Below are 19700 nucleotides of genomic sequence, written 5' to 3'. Positions count from 1 at the left end.
ATCTTGAGCAAAAAGAACAAAGCGGGAGCCACAACCATCCAAGATTTAAGACAATACTACAAAGCTAAAGTAATTAAAAGAGTGTGCTATTTGTACAAGAGCAGACGAATGTATTAATGGAACAAAATAGAGAGCCCAGAAGTAAACCAACACACCTATTGTCAATTAATCTTTGACAAAGAAAGTACAGTGGAGAAAAAGTCTCTTCAGCAAGTTGTGTTCAGAAAGTTGAACAGCCACTTTTATTTTTTATTTTTATTTTTAAAAAATTTTATTATTATTATTATTTTTTACTTTACAATACTGTATTGGTTTTGCCATACATCAACATGAATCCACCACAGGTGTACACATGTTCCCCACCCTGAACCCCTCTCCCACCTCCCTCCCCATACCATCCCTCTGGGTCATCCCAGTGCACCAGCGCCAAGCTTCCTGTATCCTGCATTGAACCTGGACTGGCAATTCATTTCTTATATGATATTATACATGTTTTAATGCCATTCTCCCAAATCATCCCCCCCTCCCTCTCCCACAGAGTCCAAAAGACTGTTTTATACATCTGTGTCTCTTTTGCTGTCTTGCATACAGGGTTGTCGTTACCATCTTTCTAAATTCCATATATATGCATTAGTATACTGTATTGGTGTTTTTCTTTCTGGCTTACTTCACTCTGTATAATAGGTTCCAGTTTCATCCACCTCATTAGAACTGATTCAAATGTATTCTTTTTAATGGCTGAGTAATACTCCATTTTGTATATGTACCACTGCTTTCTTATCCATTCATCTGCTGATGGACATCTAGATTGCTTCCATGTCCTGGCTATTATAAACAGTGCTGCAATGAACATTGGGGTACACGTGTCTCTTTCAATTCTGGTTTCCTCGGTGTGTATGCCCAGCAGTGGGATTGCTGGGTTGTATGGCAGTTCTATTTCAGTTTTTTAAGGAATCTCCACACTGTTCTCCATAGTGGCTGTACTAGTTTGCATTCCCACCAACAGTGTAAGAGGGTTCCCTTTTCTCCACATCCTCTCCAGCATTTATTGCTTGTAGACTTTTGGATTTGTAGCCATTCTGACTGGCGTGAAATGGTACCTCATTTTGGTTTTAATTTGCATTTCTCTGATAATGAGTGATGTTGAGCATCTTTTCATGTGTTTGTTAGCCATCTGTATGTTTTCTTTGGAGAAATCTCTGTTTAGTTCCTTGGCCCATTTTTTGATTGGGTCGTTTGTTTTTCTGGAATTGAGCTGTAGGAGTTGCTTGTATATTTTTGAGATTAGTTGTTTTTCATTTGCTTCATTTGCTATTATTTTCTCCAAATCTGAAGGCTGTCTTTTCACCTTGCTTAGAGTTTATTTTGTTGTGCAGAAGCTTTTAATTTTAATTAGATCCCATTTGTTTATTTTTGCTTTTATTTCCAATATTCTGGGAGGTGGGTCATAGAGGACCCTGCTGTGATGTATGTCGGAGAGTGTTTTGCCTATGTTCTCCTCTAAGAGTTTTATCTGGTCTTATGTTTAGATCTTTAATCCATTTTGAGTTTATTTTTGTGTATGGTGCTAGAAAGTGTTCTAGTTTCATTCTTTTACAAGTGGTTGACCAGTTTTCCCAGCACCACTTGTTAAAGACATTGTCTTTTCTCCACTGTATATTCTTGCCTCCTTTGTCAAAGAGAAGGTGTCCATAGGTGCGTCAATTTATCTCTGGGCTTTCTATTTTGTTCCATTGATCTATATTTCTCTTTGTGCCAGTACAATATTGTCTTGATGACTGTGGCTTTGTAGTAGAGCCTGAAGTCAGGTAGGTTGATTCCTCCAGTTCCATTCTTCTTCCTCAAGATTGCTTTGGCTATTCGAGGTTTTTTGTATTTCCATACAAATTGTGAAATTATTTGTTCTAGCTCTGTGAAGAATACCATTGGTAGCTTGATAGGAATTGCATTGAATCTATAGATTTCTTTGGGTAGTATACTCATTTTCACAATATTGATTATTCCAATCCTAGAACATGGTATATTTCTCCATCTATTAGTGTCCTCTTTGATTTCTTTCACCAGTGTTTTATAGTTTTCTATATATAGGTCTTTTGTTTCTTTAGGTAGATATATTCCTAAGTATTTTATTCTTTCCGTTGCAATGGTGAATGGAATTATTTCCTTAATTTCTCTTTCTGTTTTCTCATTATTAGTGTATAGGAATGCAAGAGATGTCTGTATGTTGATTTTATATCCTGCAACTTTACTGTATTCAGTGATTAGCTCTAGTAATTTTCTGGTGGAGTCTTTAGGGTTTTCTATGTAGAGGATCATGTCATCTGCAAACAGTGAGAGTTTTACTTCTTCTTTTCCAATTTGGATTCCTTTTATTTCTTTTTCTGCTCTGATCGCTGTGGCCAAAACTTCCAAAACTATGTTGAATAGTAGCGGTGAGAATGGGCACCCTCGTCTTGTTCCTGACTTTAGGGGAAATGCTTTCAATTTTTCACCATTGAGGATAATGTTTGCTGTGGGTTTGTCATATATAGCTTTTATTATGTTGAGCTATGTTCCTTCTATTCATGCTTTCTGGAGAGTTTTCAACATCAATGGATGTTGAATTTTATCAAAGGTTTTCTCTGCATCTATTGAGATAATCATATGGCTTTTATTTTTCAATTTGTTAATGTGGTGTATTACATTGATTGATTTGCGGATATTGAAGAATCCTTGCATCCCTGGGATAAAGCCCACTTGGTCATGATGTATGATCTTTTTAATGTGTTGTTGGATTCTGATTGCTAGAATTTTGTTAAGGATTTTTGCATCTATGTTCATCAGTGATATTGGCCTGTAGTTTTCTTTTTTTGTGGCATCTTTGTCGGGTTTTGGTATTAGGGTGATGGTGGCCTCATAGAATGAGTTTGGAAGTTTACCTTCCTCTGCAATTTTCTGGAAGAGTTTTAGTAGGATAGGTGTCAGCTCTTCTCTAAACTTTTGGTAGAATTCAGCTGTGAAGCTGTCTGGACCTGGGCTTTTATTTGCTGTTTCAATTTCCGTGCTTGTGATGGGTCTGTTAAGATTTTCTATTTCTTCCTGGTCCAGTTTTGGAAGGTTGTACTTTTCTAAGAATTTGTCCATTTCTTCCACGTTGTCCATTTTATTGGCATATAATTGCTGATAGTAGTCTCTTAGGATCCTTTGTATTTCTATGTTGTCTGTTGTGATCTCTCCATTTTCATTTCTAATTTTATTGATTTGATTTTCTCCCTTTGTTTCTTGATGAGTCTGGCTAATGGTTTGTCAATTTTATTTATCCTTTCAAAGAATCAGCTTTTGGCTTTGTTGATTTTTGCTATGGTCTCTTTTGTTTCTTTTGCATTTATTTCTGCCCTAATTTTTAAGATGTCTTTCCTTCTACTAACCCTGGGGTTCTTCATTTCTTCCTTTTCTAGTTGCTTTAGGTGTAGGGTTAGGTTATTTATTTGACTTTTTTTAATTGTTTCTTGAGGTATGCCTGTATTGCTATGAACTTTCCCCTTAGCACTGCTTTTACAGTATCCCACAGGTTTTGGGTTGTTGTGTTTTCATATTCATTTGTTTCTATGCAAATTTTGATTTCTTTTTTGATTTCTTCTTTTTTTTAAATTTTATTTTATTTTTAAATTTTACAATATTGTATTAGTTTTGCCAAATATCGAAATGAATCCACCACAGGTATACATGTGTTCCCCATCCTGAACCCTCCTCCCTCCTCCCTCCCAATACCCTCCCTCTGGGTCGTCCCAGTGCACTAGCCCCAAGCATCCAGTATCGTGCATCGAACCTGGACTGGCAACTTGTTTCATACATGATATTTCACATGTTTCAATGCCATTCTCCCAAATCTTCCCACCCTCTCCGTCTCCAACAGAGTCCATAAGACTGTTCTTTACATCAGTGTCTCTTTTGCTGTCTCATACCATCTTTCTAAATTCCATATATATTCATTAGTATACTGTATTGGTGTTTTTCTTTCTGGCTTACTTCACTCTGTATAATAGGTTCCAGTTTCATCCATCTCATTAGAACTGATTCAAATGTATTCTTTTTAATGGCTGAGTAATACTCCATTGTGTATATGTACCACTGCTTTCTTATCCATTCATCTGCTGATGGACATCTAGGTTGCTTCCATGTCCTGGCTATTATAAACAGTGCTGCGATGAACATTGGGGTACACATGTCTCTTTCCCTTCTGGTTTCCTCAGTGTGTATGTCCAGCAGTGGAATTGCTGGATCATAAGGCAGTTCTATTTCCAGTTTTTTAAGGAATCTCCACACTGTTCTCCATAGTGGCTGTACTAGTTTGCATTCCCACCAACAGTGTAAGAGTTCCCTTTTCTCCACATCCTCTCCAGCATTTATTGCTTGTAGACTTTTGGATCGCAGCCATTCTGACTGGCGTGAAATGGTACCTCATAGTGGTTTTGATTTGCATTTCTCTGATAATGAGTGATGTTGAGCATCTTTTCATGTGTTTGTTAGCCATCTGTATGTCTTCTTTGGAGAAATGTCTATTTAGTTCTTTGGCCCATTTTTTGATTGGGTCATTTATTTTTCTGGAATTGAGCTGTAGGAGTTGCTTGTATATTTTTGAGATTAGTTGTTTGTCAGTTGCTTCATTTGCTATTATTTTCTCCCATTCTGAAGGCTGCCTTTTCACCTTGCTAATAGTTTCCTTTGTTGTGCAGAAGCTTTTAAGTTCAATTAGGTCCCATTTGTTTATTTTTGCTTTTATTTCCAATATTCTGGGAGGTGGGTCATAGAGGACCCTGCTGTGATGTATGTCGGAGAGAGTTTTGCCTATGTTCTCCTCTAGGAGTTTTATAGTTTCTGGTCTTACATTGAGATCTTTAATCCATTTTGAGTTTATTTTTGTGTATGGTGCTAGAAAGTGTTCTAGTTTCATTCTTTTACAAGTGGTTGACCAGTTTTCCCAGCACCACTTGTTAAAGAGATTGTCTTTAATCCATTGTATATTCTTGCCTCCTTTGTCAAAGATAAGGTGTCCATATGTGCGTGGATTTATCTCTGGGCTTTCTATTTTGTTCCATTGATCTATATTTCTGTCTTTGTGCCAGTACCATACTGTCTTGATGACTGTGGCTTTGTAGTAGAGCCTGAAGTCAGGTAGGTTGATTCCTCCAGTTCCATTCTTCTTTCTCAAGATTGCTTTGGCTATTCGAGGTTTTTTGTATTTCCATACAAATTGTGAAATTATTTGTTCTAGCTCTGTGAAGAATACCGTTGGTAGCTTGATAGGGATTGCATTGAATCTATAAATTGCTTTGGGTAGTATAATCATTTTCACTATATTGATTTTTCCAATCCATGAACATGGTACATTTCTCCATCTATTAGTGTCCTCTTTGATTTCTTTCACCAGTGTTTTATAGTTTTCTATGTATAGGTCTTTAGTTTCTTTAGGTAGATATATTCCTAAGTATTTTATTCTTTCCGTTGCAATGGTGAATGGAATTATTTCCTTAATTTCTCTTTCTGTTTTCTCATTATTAGTGTATAGGAATGCAAGGGATGTCTGTGTGTTGATTTTATATCCTGCAACTTTACTATAATCATTGATTAGTTCTAGTAATTTTCTGGTGGAGTCTTTAGGGTTTTCTGTATAGAGGATCATGTCATCTGCAAACAGTGAGAGTTTTACTTCTTCTTTTCCAATTTGGATTCCTTTTATTTCTTTTTCTGCTCTGATCGCTGTGGCCAAAACTTCCAAAACTATGTTGAATAGTAGTGGTGAGAGTGGGCACCCTTGTCTTGTTCCTGACTTTAGAGGAAATGCTTTGAATTTTTCACCATTGAGGATCATGTTTGCTGTGGGTTTGTCATATATAGCTTTTATTATGTTGAGGTATGTTCCTTCTATTCCTGCTTTCTGGAGAGTTCTTATCATAAATGGATGTTGAATTTTGTCAAAGGCTTTCTCTGCATCTATTGAGATAATCATATGGTTTTTATTTTTCAATTTGTTAATGTGGTGTATTACATTGATTGATTTGCGGATATTGAAGAATCCTTGCATCCCTGGGATAAAGCCCACTTGGTCATGATGTATGATCTTTTTAATGTGTTTTTGAATTCTGATTGCTAGAATTTTGTTAAGGATTTTTGCATCTATGTTCATCAGTGATATTGGCCTGTAGTTTTCTTTTTTTGTGGGATCTTTGTCAGGTTTTGGTATTAGGGTGATGGTGGCCTCATAGAATGAGTTTGGAAGTTTACCTTCCTCTGCAATTTTCTGGAAGAGTTTGAGCAGGATAGGTGTTAGCTCTTCTCTAAATTTTTGGTAGAATTCAGCTGTGAAGCCGTCTGGACCTGGGCTTTTGTTTGCTGGAAGATTTTTGATTACAGTTTCAATTTCTGTGCTTGTGATGGGTCTGTTAAGATTTTCTATTTCTTCTTGGTCCAGTTTTGGAAAGTTGTACTTTTCTAGAATTTGTCCATTTCTTCCACGTTGTCCATTTTATTGGCATATAATTGTTGATAGTCTCTTATGATCCTTTGTATTTCTGTGTTGTCTGTTGTGATCTCTCCATTTTCATTTCTAATTTTATTGATTTGATTTTTCTCCCTTTGTTTCTTGATGAGTCTGGCTAATGGTTTGTCAATTTTATTTATCCTTTCAAAGAACCAGCTTTTGGCTTTGTTGATTTTTGCTATGGTCTCTTTTGTTTCTTTTGCATTTATTTCTGCCCTAATTTTTAAGATTTCTTTCCTTCTACTAACCCTGGGGTTCTTCATTTCTTCCTTTTCTAGTTGCTTTAGGTGTAGGGTTAGGTTATTTATTTGACTTTTTTCTTGTTTCTTGACGTATGCCTGTATTGCTATGAACTTTCCCCTTAGGACTGCTTTTAAAGTGTCCCACAGGTTTTTGGTTGTTGTGTTTTCATTTTCATTAGTTTCTATGCAAATTTTGATTTCTTTTTGATTTCTTCCATGATTTGTTGGTTATTTAGCAGCGTGTTGTTCAGCCTCCATATGTTGGGATTTTTAATATTTTTTATCCTGTAATTGAGATCTAATCTTACTGCATTGTGGTCAGAAAAGATGCTTGGAATGATTTCATTTTTTTTGAATTTACCAAGGCTGGATTTATGGCCCAGGATGTGATCTCTCCTGGAGAAGGTTCCATGTGCACTTGAGAAAAAGGTGAAATTCATTGTTTTTGGATGAAATGTCCTATAGATATCAATTAGGTCTAACTGGTCTATTGTGTCATTTAAAGTTTGTTTTCTTTGTTAATATTCTGTTTAGTTGATCTATCCATAGGTGTGAGTGGGGTATTAAAGTCTCCCACTATTATTGTGTTATTGTTAATTTCCCCGTTCATACTAGTTAGCATTTGTCTTATTGTGGTGCTCCTATGTTGGGTGCATATATATTTATAATTGTTATATCTTCTTCTTAGATTGATCCTTTGATCATTATGTAGTGTCCTTCTTTGTCTCTTTTTACAGCCTTTGGTTTAAAGTCTATTTTATCTGATATGAGTAATGCTACTCCTGCTTTCTTTTGATCTCTATTTGCATGGAATATCTTTTCCAGCCCTTCACTTTCAGTCTGTATGTGTCCCCTGTTTTGAGGTGGGTCTCCGTAGACAACATATATAGGGGTCTTGTTTTTGTATCCATTCAGCCAGTCTTTGTCTTTTGGTTGGGGCATTCAACCCATTTACATTTAAGGTAATTATTGATAAGTATGATCCTGTTGCCATTTACTTTATTGTTTTGGGTTCGAGTTTGTACACCGTTTTTATGTCTCCTGTCTAGAGAATATCCTTTAGCATTTGTTGGAGAGCTGGTTTGGTGGTGTTGAATTCTCTGAGCTTTTGCTTGTCTGTAAAGCTTTTGATTTCTCCTTTGTATTTGAATGAGATCCTTGCTGGGTACAGTAATCTGGGCTGTAGATTATTTTCTTTCATCACTTTAAGTATGTCTTGTCATTCCCTCCTGGCCTGAAGAGTTTCTGTTGAAAGATCAGCTGTTATCCTTATGGTAATCCCCTTGTGTGTTATTTGTTGCTTTTCCCTTGCTGCTTTTAATATTTGTTCTTTGTGTTTGATCTTTGTTAATTTGATTACTATGTGTCTTGGGGTGTTTCGCCTTGAGTTTATTCTGTTTGGGACTCTCTGGGTTTCTTGGACTTGGGTGATTATTTCCTTCTCCATTTTAGGGAAGTTTTCAACTATTTTCTCCTCAAGTATTTTCTCATGGTCTTTCTTTTTGTCTTTTTCTTCCGGGACTCCTATGATTTGAATGTTGTGGAATTTAATATTGTCCTGGAGGTCTCTGAGATTGTCCTCATCTCTTTTAATTTGTTTTCCTTTTTTCCTCTTTGACAGCCACTTTTAAATCAATGATATTAGAACAATCCCTTGCACTGTTCACAAAAATAAACTCAAAATGGCTTAAAGATTTAAATATAAGACATGACACCATAAAACTCCTAGAAGACAACATGAGCAAAACAGTCTCTGACATAAATTATAGCAATGTTTTTGTAGATCAGTCTCGCAAGTCAATGTAAATATAAGTGAAGTCATTTAGTCATGTCCAGCTCTTTTGTGACCCCATGGACTGTAGCCCACCAGGCTCCTCTGTCCATGGAATTTTCTGGGCAAGAATACTGGAGTGGGTTTCCATTTCCTTCTCCAGGGGATCTTCCTGACCCAGGGATGGAACACAGGTCTCTCGCACTGCAGGCAAACGCTTTACAGTCTGAGCCACCAGGGAAGCTCAATGTAAATAAAAGCAAGGCTATTAAACAAATGGGACTGAATTAAACTTACTTTTTTGCACAGCAAAAGAAACCATAAACAAAATGATAAGATAACCTACAGACTGTGAGAAAAATCTTTGTAAACCATGCAAATAACAGGGCTTAATTTCCAAAATATACAAATACTTCATACAACTCAATATGTAAAAAATGAACAACTCAATCAAAAACGGGCAGAAGACCTAAATAGACATTTCTCCAAAGAAGACATACAGATGGCCAATAGAGACATGGAAAAATGATTAACTTTGCTAATTATTAGAGAGATGCAAAACAACACTACAATCACCTCACACTGATTAGAATGGCCAACATTAAAAAGTCTACAAACAATAAATGGTGGAGAGAGTATGGAGAAAAGGGAACTCTCCTACAGTGTTGGTAGGAATATAAATTAGTGCAGCCACTATGGAAAATAGTATGGACATTGCTTAAAAAACTAAAAACAGAACTACGATATGAGCCAGCAATCCCATTCCTGAGCTTCTATCCAGAAGAGACAAAAATTCTCATTCTAAAAGATTCATCCACCACAAAGTTTATAGCAGCACTATTTATAACAGCCATGGAAGCAACCTGAGGGTCCATCAAGAGATGAATGGATAAAGATGTGGTATATATATGCAACAGAATATTACTCAGTCATAAAAAAGAATGAAATAACGCCATTCGGAGCAGCATGGATGGACCTCGAGATTATCATATGAGGTGAAGTTGTCAGAGAAAGACAAATATCACATGATATCACTTATATGTGGAATTTAAAATATGATGCAAACGGATTTATAAAACAGAAACAGATTCACAGACAGAAAACAAACTTATGGTTACCAAAGGGGAAGAGGGTGAAAGGATAAAATGGGAGTTTCAGATTAGCAGATACAAACTACCATATATAAAATAAACAACAAAGTCCTACTATATATCACAGGGAACTATATTCAATATCCTGTAACAAACCATAATGGAAAAGAATATAAAATATTCTTTTATGAACAAAGTGATATATATGTATCACTTTGCTATATATTAGATACTACCACAATGTTGTAAATCAATATATATATATATAGAGTTGAAGTAGAGTTGATTTATATATATATATATATATATATATATATATATACACATATATATATGGACATATATGTGGACCCTTTTTATCAAATAATGCTTAAGCAGCCAAATTAAAACATTTGACTGTTGTTGTTGTAAAACTAATTGTTCAGCTCTCCCCTCAGGTTTTACGGTATTGCTGCTATTTACTTGCTAAGTTGTGTCTAATTCTTTGGGACCCCATAAACTGCAGCAAGCTAGGCTTCCCTGTCCTTCACCATCTCATTGATTTTGCTTAAACTCATGTCCACTGAGTCCATGATGCCATGCAACCATCTCATACTCTGTCACCCACTTCTCCTCCTGCCCTCGATCTTTCCCAGCACCTGGATCTTTTCCAGTGAGTCAGCTCTTCCCATCAGGTGGCCCAAGTATTAGAGTTCAGCATCAGTCCTTCCAACGAATATTCAGGGTTGATTTTCTTTAAGATTGACTGGTTTGATCTCTGCAGTCCAAGGGACGCTCAAGAGTCTTTTCTTCAGCACCACAGTTTGAAATAATCAGTTCTTCAGTGCTCAGCTTTATTTTGGTCCAACTCTTACATCTATATGTGACTACTGGAAAAACTACAGCTTTGACTATACCGACCTTTGTCAGCAAAGTGATGTCTCTGCTTTTTAATACACTGTCTAGCTTTGTCATAGCTTTACTTCCAACAAATAAGTGTCTTTTAATTTTGTGGCTGTAGTCACTGTCTGCCTTGGTTTTGGAGCCAAAGAAAATGAAGTCTGTCACCGTTTTCATTTTGTCCCTATCTATTTGCCATAAAGTGATGGGGTCAAGATGCCATGATCTTAGTTTTTTGAATGTTAAATTTTAAGCCAGCTTTTTCTCTCTCCTCTTTCACCTTCATCAAAAGGTATACAATATAGATGAGAAATTCACATCATGGAGTGGAAAATAAAATATTCCAGATGAGACCCCAGTTTAACAGGTGAGAAGTATTTTAAGATGACCACAGGTTTTCAGAAGTTTCAAAAATAACTATAAAGACTATCAGTAACCAAAGGTGAAGACCAACGCTTGTTTTGTGACACAGTTAGTGCTCAATATAACAGGTTATAGAAGAAAAGATTTTTCCCTGAAGTTTTATCTCTTTGGTTATATTAAAACACAATGTCATTTTGTAGAAATTATTTTTTAAGCATGTTAAGGGATGCATTTATTTAACTGTCTAGGCTTAGGCTAGGTCTGCTGCTACAAGGCAAGACAAATCATCCAGTTGTTTCCTACTGATTCTAAACAGGGTTCACAGCAGACTCAAGCAATTAAATAATCAAAATGAGCTGAACAAAATGGTACAGAGTTGGTGTGCTCCAGACAGACATTAAATTGAATCCTTACATATCTCTTTTTTGTGTGTTCAAACATCTGCTTCTTTCCAGTGATTGTTTGGAAAAGAAAAGTTTAAGGGATAGCGAGGTTGATCATCCACAGGACGGTTATCAACCTTCATTTGAAGGGACCACAATGCTCACAGGTTGCTTGCTTTACCCCTGGCTGGCCCTGCCTTCCTAGAGTATATGTCCATACCCTTCTTATAAACATGTCTGTCCCAATCGTTCATCCAGCGAAGACTGCAGTGCACTTAGTTTATTTTGTTCGGCACCTTACACTTCATTGGTGTTGGTGTTTTGATATTTAATTAATTATTTAGTTAATATTTAATGATTATTATATTGGCAATGATAATTACACAATGAAGATCCGTTTTCAATGCATTAGACATTCTAAGTGCCTTTGGAATAATAATTTTACCTTTTAAAACACCACCAGTTGTATGTATTTACAACTGAAATACAGATAGGAACAAATCAGAATTTGACACAATCTATATTTACTTCTGGGCTTCCCTGGTGGCTCAGCAGTAAAGAATCTGCCTGCCGATGTAGGAAACGCAGGTTCGATCCTTGGGTCGGGAAGATCCCCTTGAGAAGGAAAGGGCAACCCAGTCAAGTATTCTTGTCTGGGAAATCCCATGGGCAGAGTAGGCTGGAAGGCTACAGTCCATGGGGTTGCAAGTGGGTCAGACAGAAGTGGACTAAACAACAATAACAACAATATTTACTAGTACTATTACTACTACATAGTAATACTCTGTATTACTACTACATAGTTAATACTACTACTACAAAACTATTTAAAAGCTATATCTTGGATATAAGGTAACATACCAAAAACCAAGGCCATAACTTTGATAACTTTTCTTATTCTTACTCTATCTTGGCTAAATATAATGCAGTGATTAAATGGAGTACACAATGATCACAATATGATGAGTGAATGCCATATCATATATTTTCCATGGAAAAAATTGTATCACAAGTTGTTTATGTATATTTTTGTTCAATTTTTCTGTTTTAAATGAAACACTGGGAATATTGTTTTTGCACCTGATCGTTTATCCAGATGTGCTCAAAGGAGAGATGGATGTCTTAATGGTAGAAGCATAAAATGGAAGCTTTCCTCAAAGAAGAGATCTGGAAAGGTTACGGTGAACCACAGTCACTGAAGCGTACTGCCTATGTGCTCTCTGCTTTTTTAACCTGTGAGAGGTGACCTGATTTTCTCCTCTCATTCAAGGTCATCACCAAACTTCCAGAAATTTAAAACATAAAATAATATGGAGGAGGAACAGACAAAGAAGAGTTTAGGTGCAAGTTTAAAAATACCACCTTGGCTTAAAATAACTTATGATGAAAGGGTCACTTAAGAAGGGCACTGCTTAAAATTTAAGCAGGCAGTAATGGAAAGTGACAGACCTCAAACAATCTAAGTCTTTCACAGTTGAGTGAATTCACAGTGACAGCAAGACAAGGATGTGCAAACTCACCTCTGCAGGACCTTGGCCGTGGCTTCATAGGCTCTCCCCAGGCTGAGATCATCATCCAGGTCTGCAGAGATTTTGCCGTAAGTGTTGAGGACCTATGGGGAAAGAGCAATACATATTAAACATATAACATGACCAGATTCACTGATGTTTCGTTTCAAAACAGAAAAGATCCAAATTAATAGTTGTTTTTCAGGTCACCATAAAATTTTTTTATTAAAAATTCATGTTGGTTTGGTTTATTTTTATCTATTGTATTGCTCGTTTCACAGTGATCTCTTTGAGCCTTGACAGTGAAGTCTTACTTTTGTAAAAATAATTCTTTTCCTGCACAATCCAAAATCTTCCAATTGATATAACTTAGGTGTGAATAAAAACTGAATGGGTTACAACATTATTTGAAAATATAGGACTATTATCTTAGGTAATATAAGGCAGATTACAATAGTCTACTAGGGTAGGTTAAATATCACTTCTCTTCCTATAAATAGCTGTTGAAAAGCATGAATTTAGGTGCCAGGCAATTTCTAAATCTATCGTTTTATTAGAGGCATATCTCACAGTTTGTACACGTGTTCAGAATACACTAAAACTATTTCTTACAAATGTACTTCATTACCAACAATCTCTTCAATAATCAAAAGATTATGGCTGCCACAGCCAAACATATGATCTTAATTTAACACTGACATCTCATGGTATGATTTTCCTTTTTATTCTATTTCCTTTTCAAGGGCTAGAAGGAGGAAAATAAAATTCCTTCTTCCTCCTTCATTGTTACTTGACCCAACCTATTACACACATGAAGACACAGGAAATCTCTAAAGACCTCTATGGAAATCCTTTTTGCACATTTTCTAAGAAAGAATTAGTGAAAGTCATTTGACAGCGTTGAGAGAGAGTCAGCATGAGGGAAGATGGACATTCAGGATGTGTCTTCAACCTGAATTAGGCATCTTAGAAAGTTTGCATGTTAGAGACAGTGTTGCTATCCATCTTTATTTTCTTAAAGTTAATATTTAGGAGATAATTTTAGTGAGGCCATGGTGATACCTCCTAATTTGTGTGTGTCTGTGTGTGGTTTACTAGTGACTGTTTGACATAATACTGATATTAAAACTTACTGATACATCTTGACCCGGTGTTGTAATTCCTGTTAAACCTGTGAAGTTCAACAATTCGATTTTTATTTTTAAGCCTCTTAGTAAGTCTTGTATGAACCTGAGAATTTTCTGTTCACTCTGTCCTGCACAAATGACTGTCTGATATGACATGACATACAGCTTTCTGAGTCAAAGGACAGAATCTTTGAATTTTGTGAATTTATAAGAGACTTTATTAAATCCAAACATCAAAATATTTAGGAAGAGACTGTCTAGTGTCTCTTTTGGCCTATACATGTTTTATATGACATTCTAGAAATTTAAAGATCAAATATTACTATATTTTTATGTAAAAAACAATTTATTCAGTAAATATTGTTATTGGATGCCAGTGCTGTGATAGACCCTGCATGCTTGCATGCCAAGTTGCTTCAGTCATGTCTGACTCTTTGCGACCCCATGGACTATTATATATAGCCTGCCAGGCTCCTCTGTCCATGGAATTCTCCAGGCAAGAATACCGGAGTATGGTTGCCATGCCCTCCTCCAAGGGAATCTTCCTGACCCAGAGATCGATCCTGGATCTCCTGCAGCTCTTGTGCTACAGGTGGATTCTTTACCGCTGAGCCACTGGGAAAGCCCAATATTAGACCCTGGAAAATCTTACAGAGAAGAAAGCATGCCTACAGACCTTCAAGGCATTTACAGTCTAGTGGTACAGAGGTTTGCACTGACGCAGCTGTCTGAATTAGTAATGACTGAAGACAAGTTTCTCCAGAGCTTCAACTGCTTATCCTGCACCATGCTCCCATGCCCCTGCTCACTGTGAACCCGGAAGCAGTAATGTAACATCTGGAAGTGCCCAGCATTATCCTAGGACTGTGCCTCCTTTGACCATGGTTAGGAGGATAGGTGCCCAAGACAGATAGGTAAACACTTCAGTATTGATGGCTCTTCTCCCACACAAGTATGCAGCACTCCCAGGGAGCAGCCGGGGCAAATACCAGCTCAGTCTGGGCTTCTAGTTTTGACCTTGGACTTGGTTTTACAGAAGCTTCCTCATGGAACATGATGGGGTTGGCTGGAATGAACACTCACCTTAGAGGAAGAAGACTGGGATGCAAGATGCACTTCTACTACACCCAACACATCTGGCCTAAGAAATCTCCCTGAGAAGCTTTCCTCAGAAGCAGAAATGAAAACCTCCCTGAGAGGTGTGAGATAATACAGAGAGCTATTTGAACTTGGGATGAGAATTTTCTGGGACTCTGCTAACCAGCCATCAGGGAAGAGCTCCTGGAGAACCCCTCCTCAGAGTAAAGACAACACATTCCATTTGTGACTTGAGAGAGTTCATCACTCAGGTTAAACACTTTACCTAAAAATAGGAAGTATACAGGCAGTGTGAAAAATATAGTTCATTACTGGCCCAAAGGGGAATACATTATATATATATATATACACACACACACATATATAATATACATATATATGGTATGTGGAAAAATAACATAACATTATAAATTGTGTAGAAAATAACTGTTGGTGGGAATGCAAATTGGTGCAGCCACTAAGGAAAATAGTAGGGAGGTTCCCTAAAAAACTAAAAGTAGAGCTACCATATGATCCAGCAATCCCACTCCTGGGCATATATCCAGAAAAGACAAAATCTCTAATTTAAAAAGATATGTGCCATACAATATTGTAAAGTAATTAACCTCCAATTAAAATAAATAAATTTGTATTTAAAAAAAAAAAAGATAAAGGCCCTTATTTAAAGGCCTTTCCCATTTGAGGATTAAAGGAATATGCTTATCTCCTTCAAAAAAAAAAAAAAAGATACACGCACACCAATGTGCACTGAAGCACTGTTTACAAGACGTGGAAGCCACCTAAACGTCCATCGACAGATGAGTGGATAAACAAGATGTTGTATATGTACACAGTGGAATACTACTGAGCCACGAAGAATGAAATAACGCCATTTGCAGCAAATGGATGGCCCTAGAGATTAGCATACTGAGTGAAGTAAGTCAGACAAAGATAAATAGTATAGGATATCATCTATATGTGGAATCCAAAAAATAATACAAAAGTATCTATGTACAAAATAGAAACAGACTCACAGACATAGAAAACAAACTGTTAATTATCAAAGAGGAAAGGGAGAGATAAATTAGGAGTACAGGATTAACAGATATACACTACTGTGCATAAAATAGATAAGCAACAAAGGTTTACTTTGGGGACACTGTTCAATATCTTGTAATAATTTATAATGGAAAATAATCTGAAAAAAAAAACTGATTCACTTTGCTGTATATCTGAAACTAACAACATATTGTAAATCAATTATTCTTCAATTCAAAAAATGAATATTAAATACCTCAAAAAAACTCAAATTGTGTAGAAAATAAAGATGTGTTATATTGACCTTACAGTAAGTTATGTTACCTGCTTTTTAATTAAGGTACAATTTGCAAATTAATGAATATCGATCAACTTAAATCACTAGACAAATAGTGGAATCTTCTTTACAAAGAATACTTTAAGTGAGAAAATACAGTGTGGAAATCTGAAAGATCCACTGTATTTGATTGAATATCCCTGTGGCATGCAATTTGTTGGAAACAAATCTAGTGTCTGGAAGGTTAAATTCTGTCATCACAAATCAAAGATAAGAGATAAGAGAAGAGAAAAAAGAATATCAGGTGCAAAGTATTTTGATGCATTCAAAACTCATTGTGATGGTGGTCATTTAGTCGCTAAGTCTAGGGGAAGGGAAATTCATAGTTTTTGTCTTTTCTACTTTCTAGGCAGCTCCATGTGTTTGGTGAAAATGCCACATCAAAGATGGTGCAGTTGGCTGCCTGGTTTCCCATCATTCCAAAGTTTCAAGGTTTAATGCTTAGGGAAAGGAGGGGAAATACTTTTCTGTCTCCTTCTGGCATGGCACAGAGCATGCACAACTCAAACTAATAAAGATCCGTGGCATGAAGTTTAAAATGGGTTTCTGCACTCTGGCTGGTGACCCAAACTGCCATTGTTTCTGTAGGAAAATAACCCATGGAAAATGACATCTAAAATAAGTTACAGCATCTAGCCCATTTGAGATGGTAATTTTGTAGCTTTTCAAAATTTTCAGTAATCTCCGCTTCTTTTATTTCAGATTTTTGGTAATTTTTCTATACACATTTCTTTGTCCACTTACTACCTTCCTCCCACTACTCTCTTCCTTAGTTAATGCAATACTTGAAACCAGTTGGGACTTTTATTCTGAGGGCATTGACCAGGCTTTGGAAGGGCCTTATGGGAAATTAATCAAATCTCCCTCTGGGTGCTCAAATTTTCTTTAAATACCTTAGACTCGAGTCAGACAGGCTTACTACTGAGCTAAGTGACATGTGTCAAGTGACTTAGTATCTGTGAGTTTTATTTCCTTGGGTATAACATTGAAATGAATAAAGTCTACCTTGAAAAGATGTTATAAGGTTCTACTCCTAAGGATTTGAATGAAGCACCTGCTTAGTTTTCCCAAGTCTTATCTAACTGAGTGGTTCTCAAACGGGGGTTGTTTGCCTCATAGGGGATATTTGGCAATGTCTGGACATGTTTTAGGCTGTCATAATTGGGAGAAGCCAGGGATGCAGCCCAACAGCCTATATACCCGCTTCTCCCATGACAAAGAAGTGACCAGTTCCAAATGTAAATAGCACTGCCATTGAGAAATTCTCATCTAGTCTTTGCTAGAACAATTTTCCTGATGGGAGACTATACTCCTGTGAGACTAGGCACTGAATCATTGGAGAGTTACATGAAAAAAGTTTTTTAGTTAAGTTGAATCAAAATCTATACTCTGCCTGCTAGCCAAGGTTGTGTTTTGTGGGACAAGATAAGTCCATTCCTCTTTCATGTGATGGTTCTTCCCATACCTGAAAGAGCTATGTTTTCCTCCTTAAAGCCTCCAAACTCACAGAGGCATCCAGGACACTCCCAAAAAAGTGAGGATGAAACCCCAACAGTTTTGCTCAACATTTTAACATTTTATTTCAAATTTTGTCTACAAGTCTAAGAGTTCTGGAAGAGTTTAAATAAACCCAACTGCACCAAAATACATTTATAAAACCACAACAGGGATCCATCAGACTTGTCTGTAAATAAGAAGTTATGAGCCCATTGCCTGGGGTGCATTTTTTAAAATCTTTTTCTTCCTTGCCCACCATAAAAAGGCAGCAGAGCGAACGTTTTGTTATACAGCCCTACACAAAACCCGAATTGTGCCACTTTATAACCAAGGTGCAGCACTGAGCTCTACACTGTGCATTACTTTGAAGAGAAAAAGGAAATGATACAGATTTATTCTTGTGCAATAAGAAATACAGAAATAAAAAAATCAAGTTTGCCATCTTGAGCTTGAAATCATTGTCAAATCTTATCGGAAATACATTTATTCTGATTTCTGGCAATCTAACCCCCTTTAGCCATTTCACAGTTGGTGAGCAGAAAGGATGTTTCTGCCTCATTTACAGCGTCTGAACATGATTCAGACAATCAACTGCAACATTAGTCAAAGAAATCAGTGGCTAATGATTTCTGACAAGCGCTGCAGTAACAGGCTGAGGACCAGACTGGGCAGCAACGGCACTGAGAGCATTTTACTAGTGACAGCAATAGGCGATGGGAGAAGGCGATAAAAATGAGGGTAAACAGAACTGTTTCCCCATCACGTAAAGGCTCTTATACACTTTCTGCAAAGGCGTGGTATCTGACATGCAGTAAATACAGTAATCTTTTGCTTCAAATATGTTATATTGAATGAACACTGAGGACAATCAAGTGTGCAGCTCTGCAAACAATAACACATGAAGTAGTTAAATATTCTGCATTCTGCTGAAACTATACCCTTAAGTTAGGAGTAGTCTAGCATTACTATTTATATTGATCATTTGGACTGTGTATTCTTTCTCCCTGAAATGCATTACTCATCATTTAAACTGTTACAAACTGACTGTTTACATCACCTGACACAGAAAGGGAAGGCTGATGGCCCAGTGCAGGAAGAACCGAGTGTTAAAAGACTGAGTTCTTGCTTCTCTTAGGCCTCAAGCTCAGACTGTGACCCTGGACAGGTCACTTGGTTACCTTGAGCTTCAGTTTCCAAGTCTGAAAGATAAAGGGGTAGGACCAAAGGATCTAGAATTCTCCGTTCCAAAAATATGATTTTGATTTTAGACTACGTTGATATATTAAGTAGTTGAAGATATGTCCTAATTATTTTCAATCATTTATCTTTGGCTTCAAAATCCCTGATGAATTTATCTTATGTTTAATATTTTTAAAACAAGAGAAACTAAATGATAAGTCATTTCATTCACTTCAAATTTTATTTTCAACCTTTCTCCCTTATTTGAAAAATATTGCATATTCTTAATGAACTGCTTTTAAAAAAATATCCCTACCATGGAGTAAGTGATAACAAGAAAGGCTAAATCTACAAAGCTTTTGGTTCATATTAAACAGTGATTGTTACATACACAATGATCAGTGCTGTTCAAAGATAGTAAACATTTTTATACCTTGAAATATTTAAAAATTGGATGAAAATTCACTGTGAATTTCACTTAAATTCATAAACTGAATTAGAATTGCTGGTTAATCTCTCACATATTAGGAGTTTACATTGCATTTTCAAACGCTGCTGCTGCTGCTGCTGCTAAGTCGCTTCAGTCGTGTCCGACTCTGTGCGACCCCATAGACGGCAGCCCACCAGGCGCCCCCGTCCCTGGGATTCTCCAGGCAAGAACACTGGAGTGGGTTGCCATTTCCTTCTC

The 19700-nt window shown here is 36.6% G+C and overlaps 1 protein-coding gene across 4 annotated transcripts in view; it reads right to left on the bottom strand.

Moving 5' to 3' along the window:
* TTC29 (tetratricopeptide repeat domain 29) overlaps positions 1-19700 on the bottom strand; it is a 273994-nt gene that overhangs the window by 138750 nt on the left and 115544 nt on the right. For all 4 annotated transcript variants that reach the window (XM_070769026.1, XM_070769025.1, XM_070769024.1 and 1 more), the window contains one exon: positions 12770-12861. In XM_070769026.1, coding sequence (XP_070625127.1) covers positions 12770-12861 — 92 coding nt within the window. The remainder of the gene's footprint in view (positions 1-12769; positions 12862-19700) is intronic.

This window comes from Bos indicus, chromosome 17, assembly GCF_029378745.1.
Source record: "Bos indicus isolate NIAB-ARS_2022 breed Sahiwal x Tharparkar chromosome 17, NIAB-ARS_B.indTharparkar_mat_pri_1.0, whole genome shotgun sequence".
NCBI classification, from domain to species: Eukaryota; Metazoa; Chordata; class Mammalia; order Artiodactyla; family Bovidae; genus Bos; species Bos indicus.
Note: the sequence above shows the minus strand (reverse complement) of the source record. Positions and strands in the feature narration are given on the sequence as shown.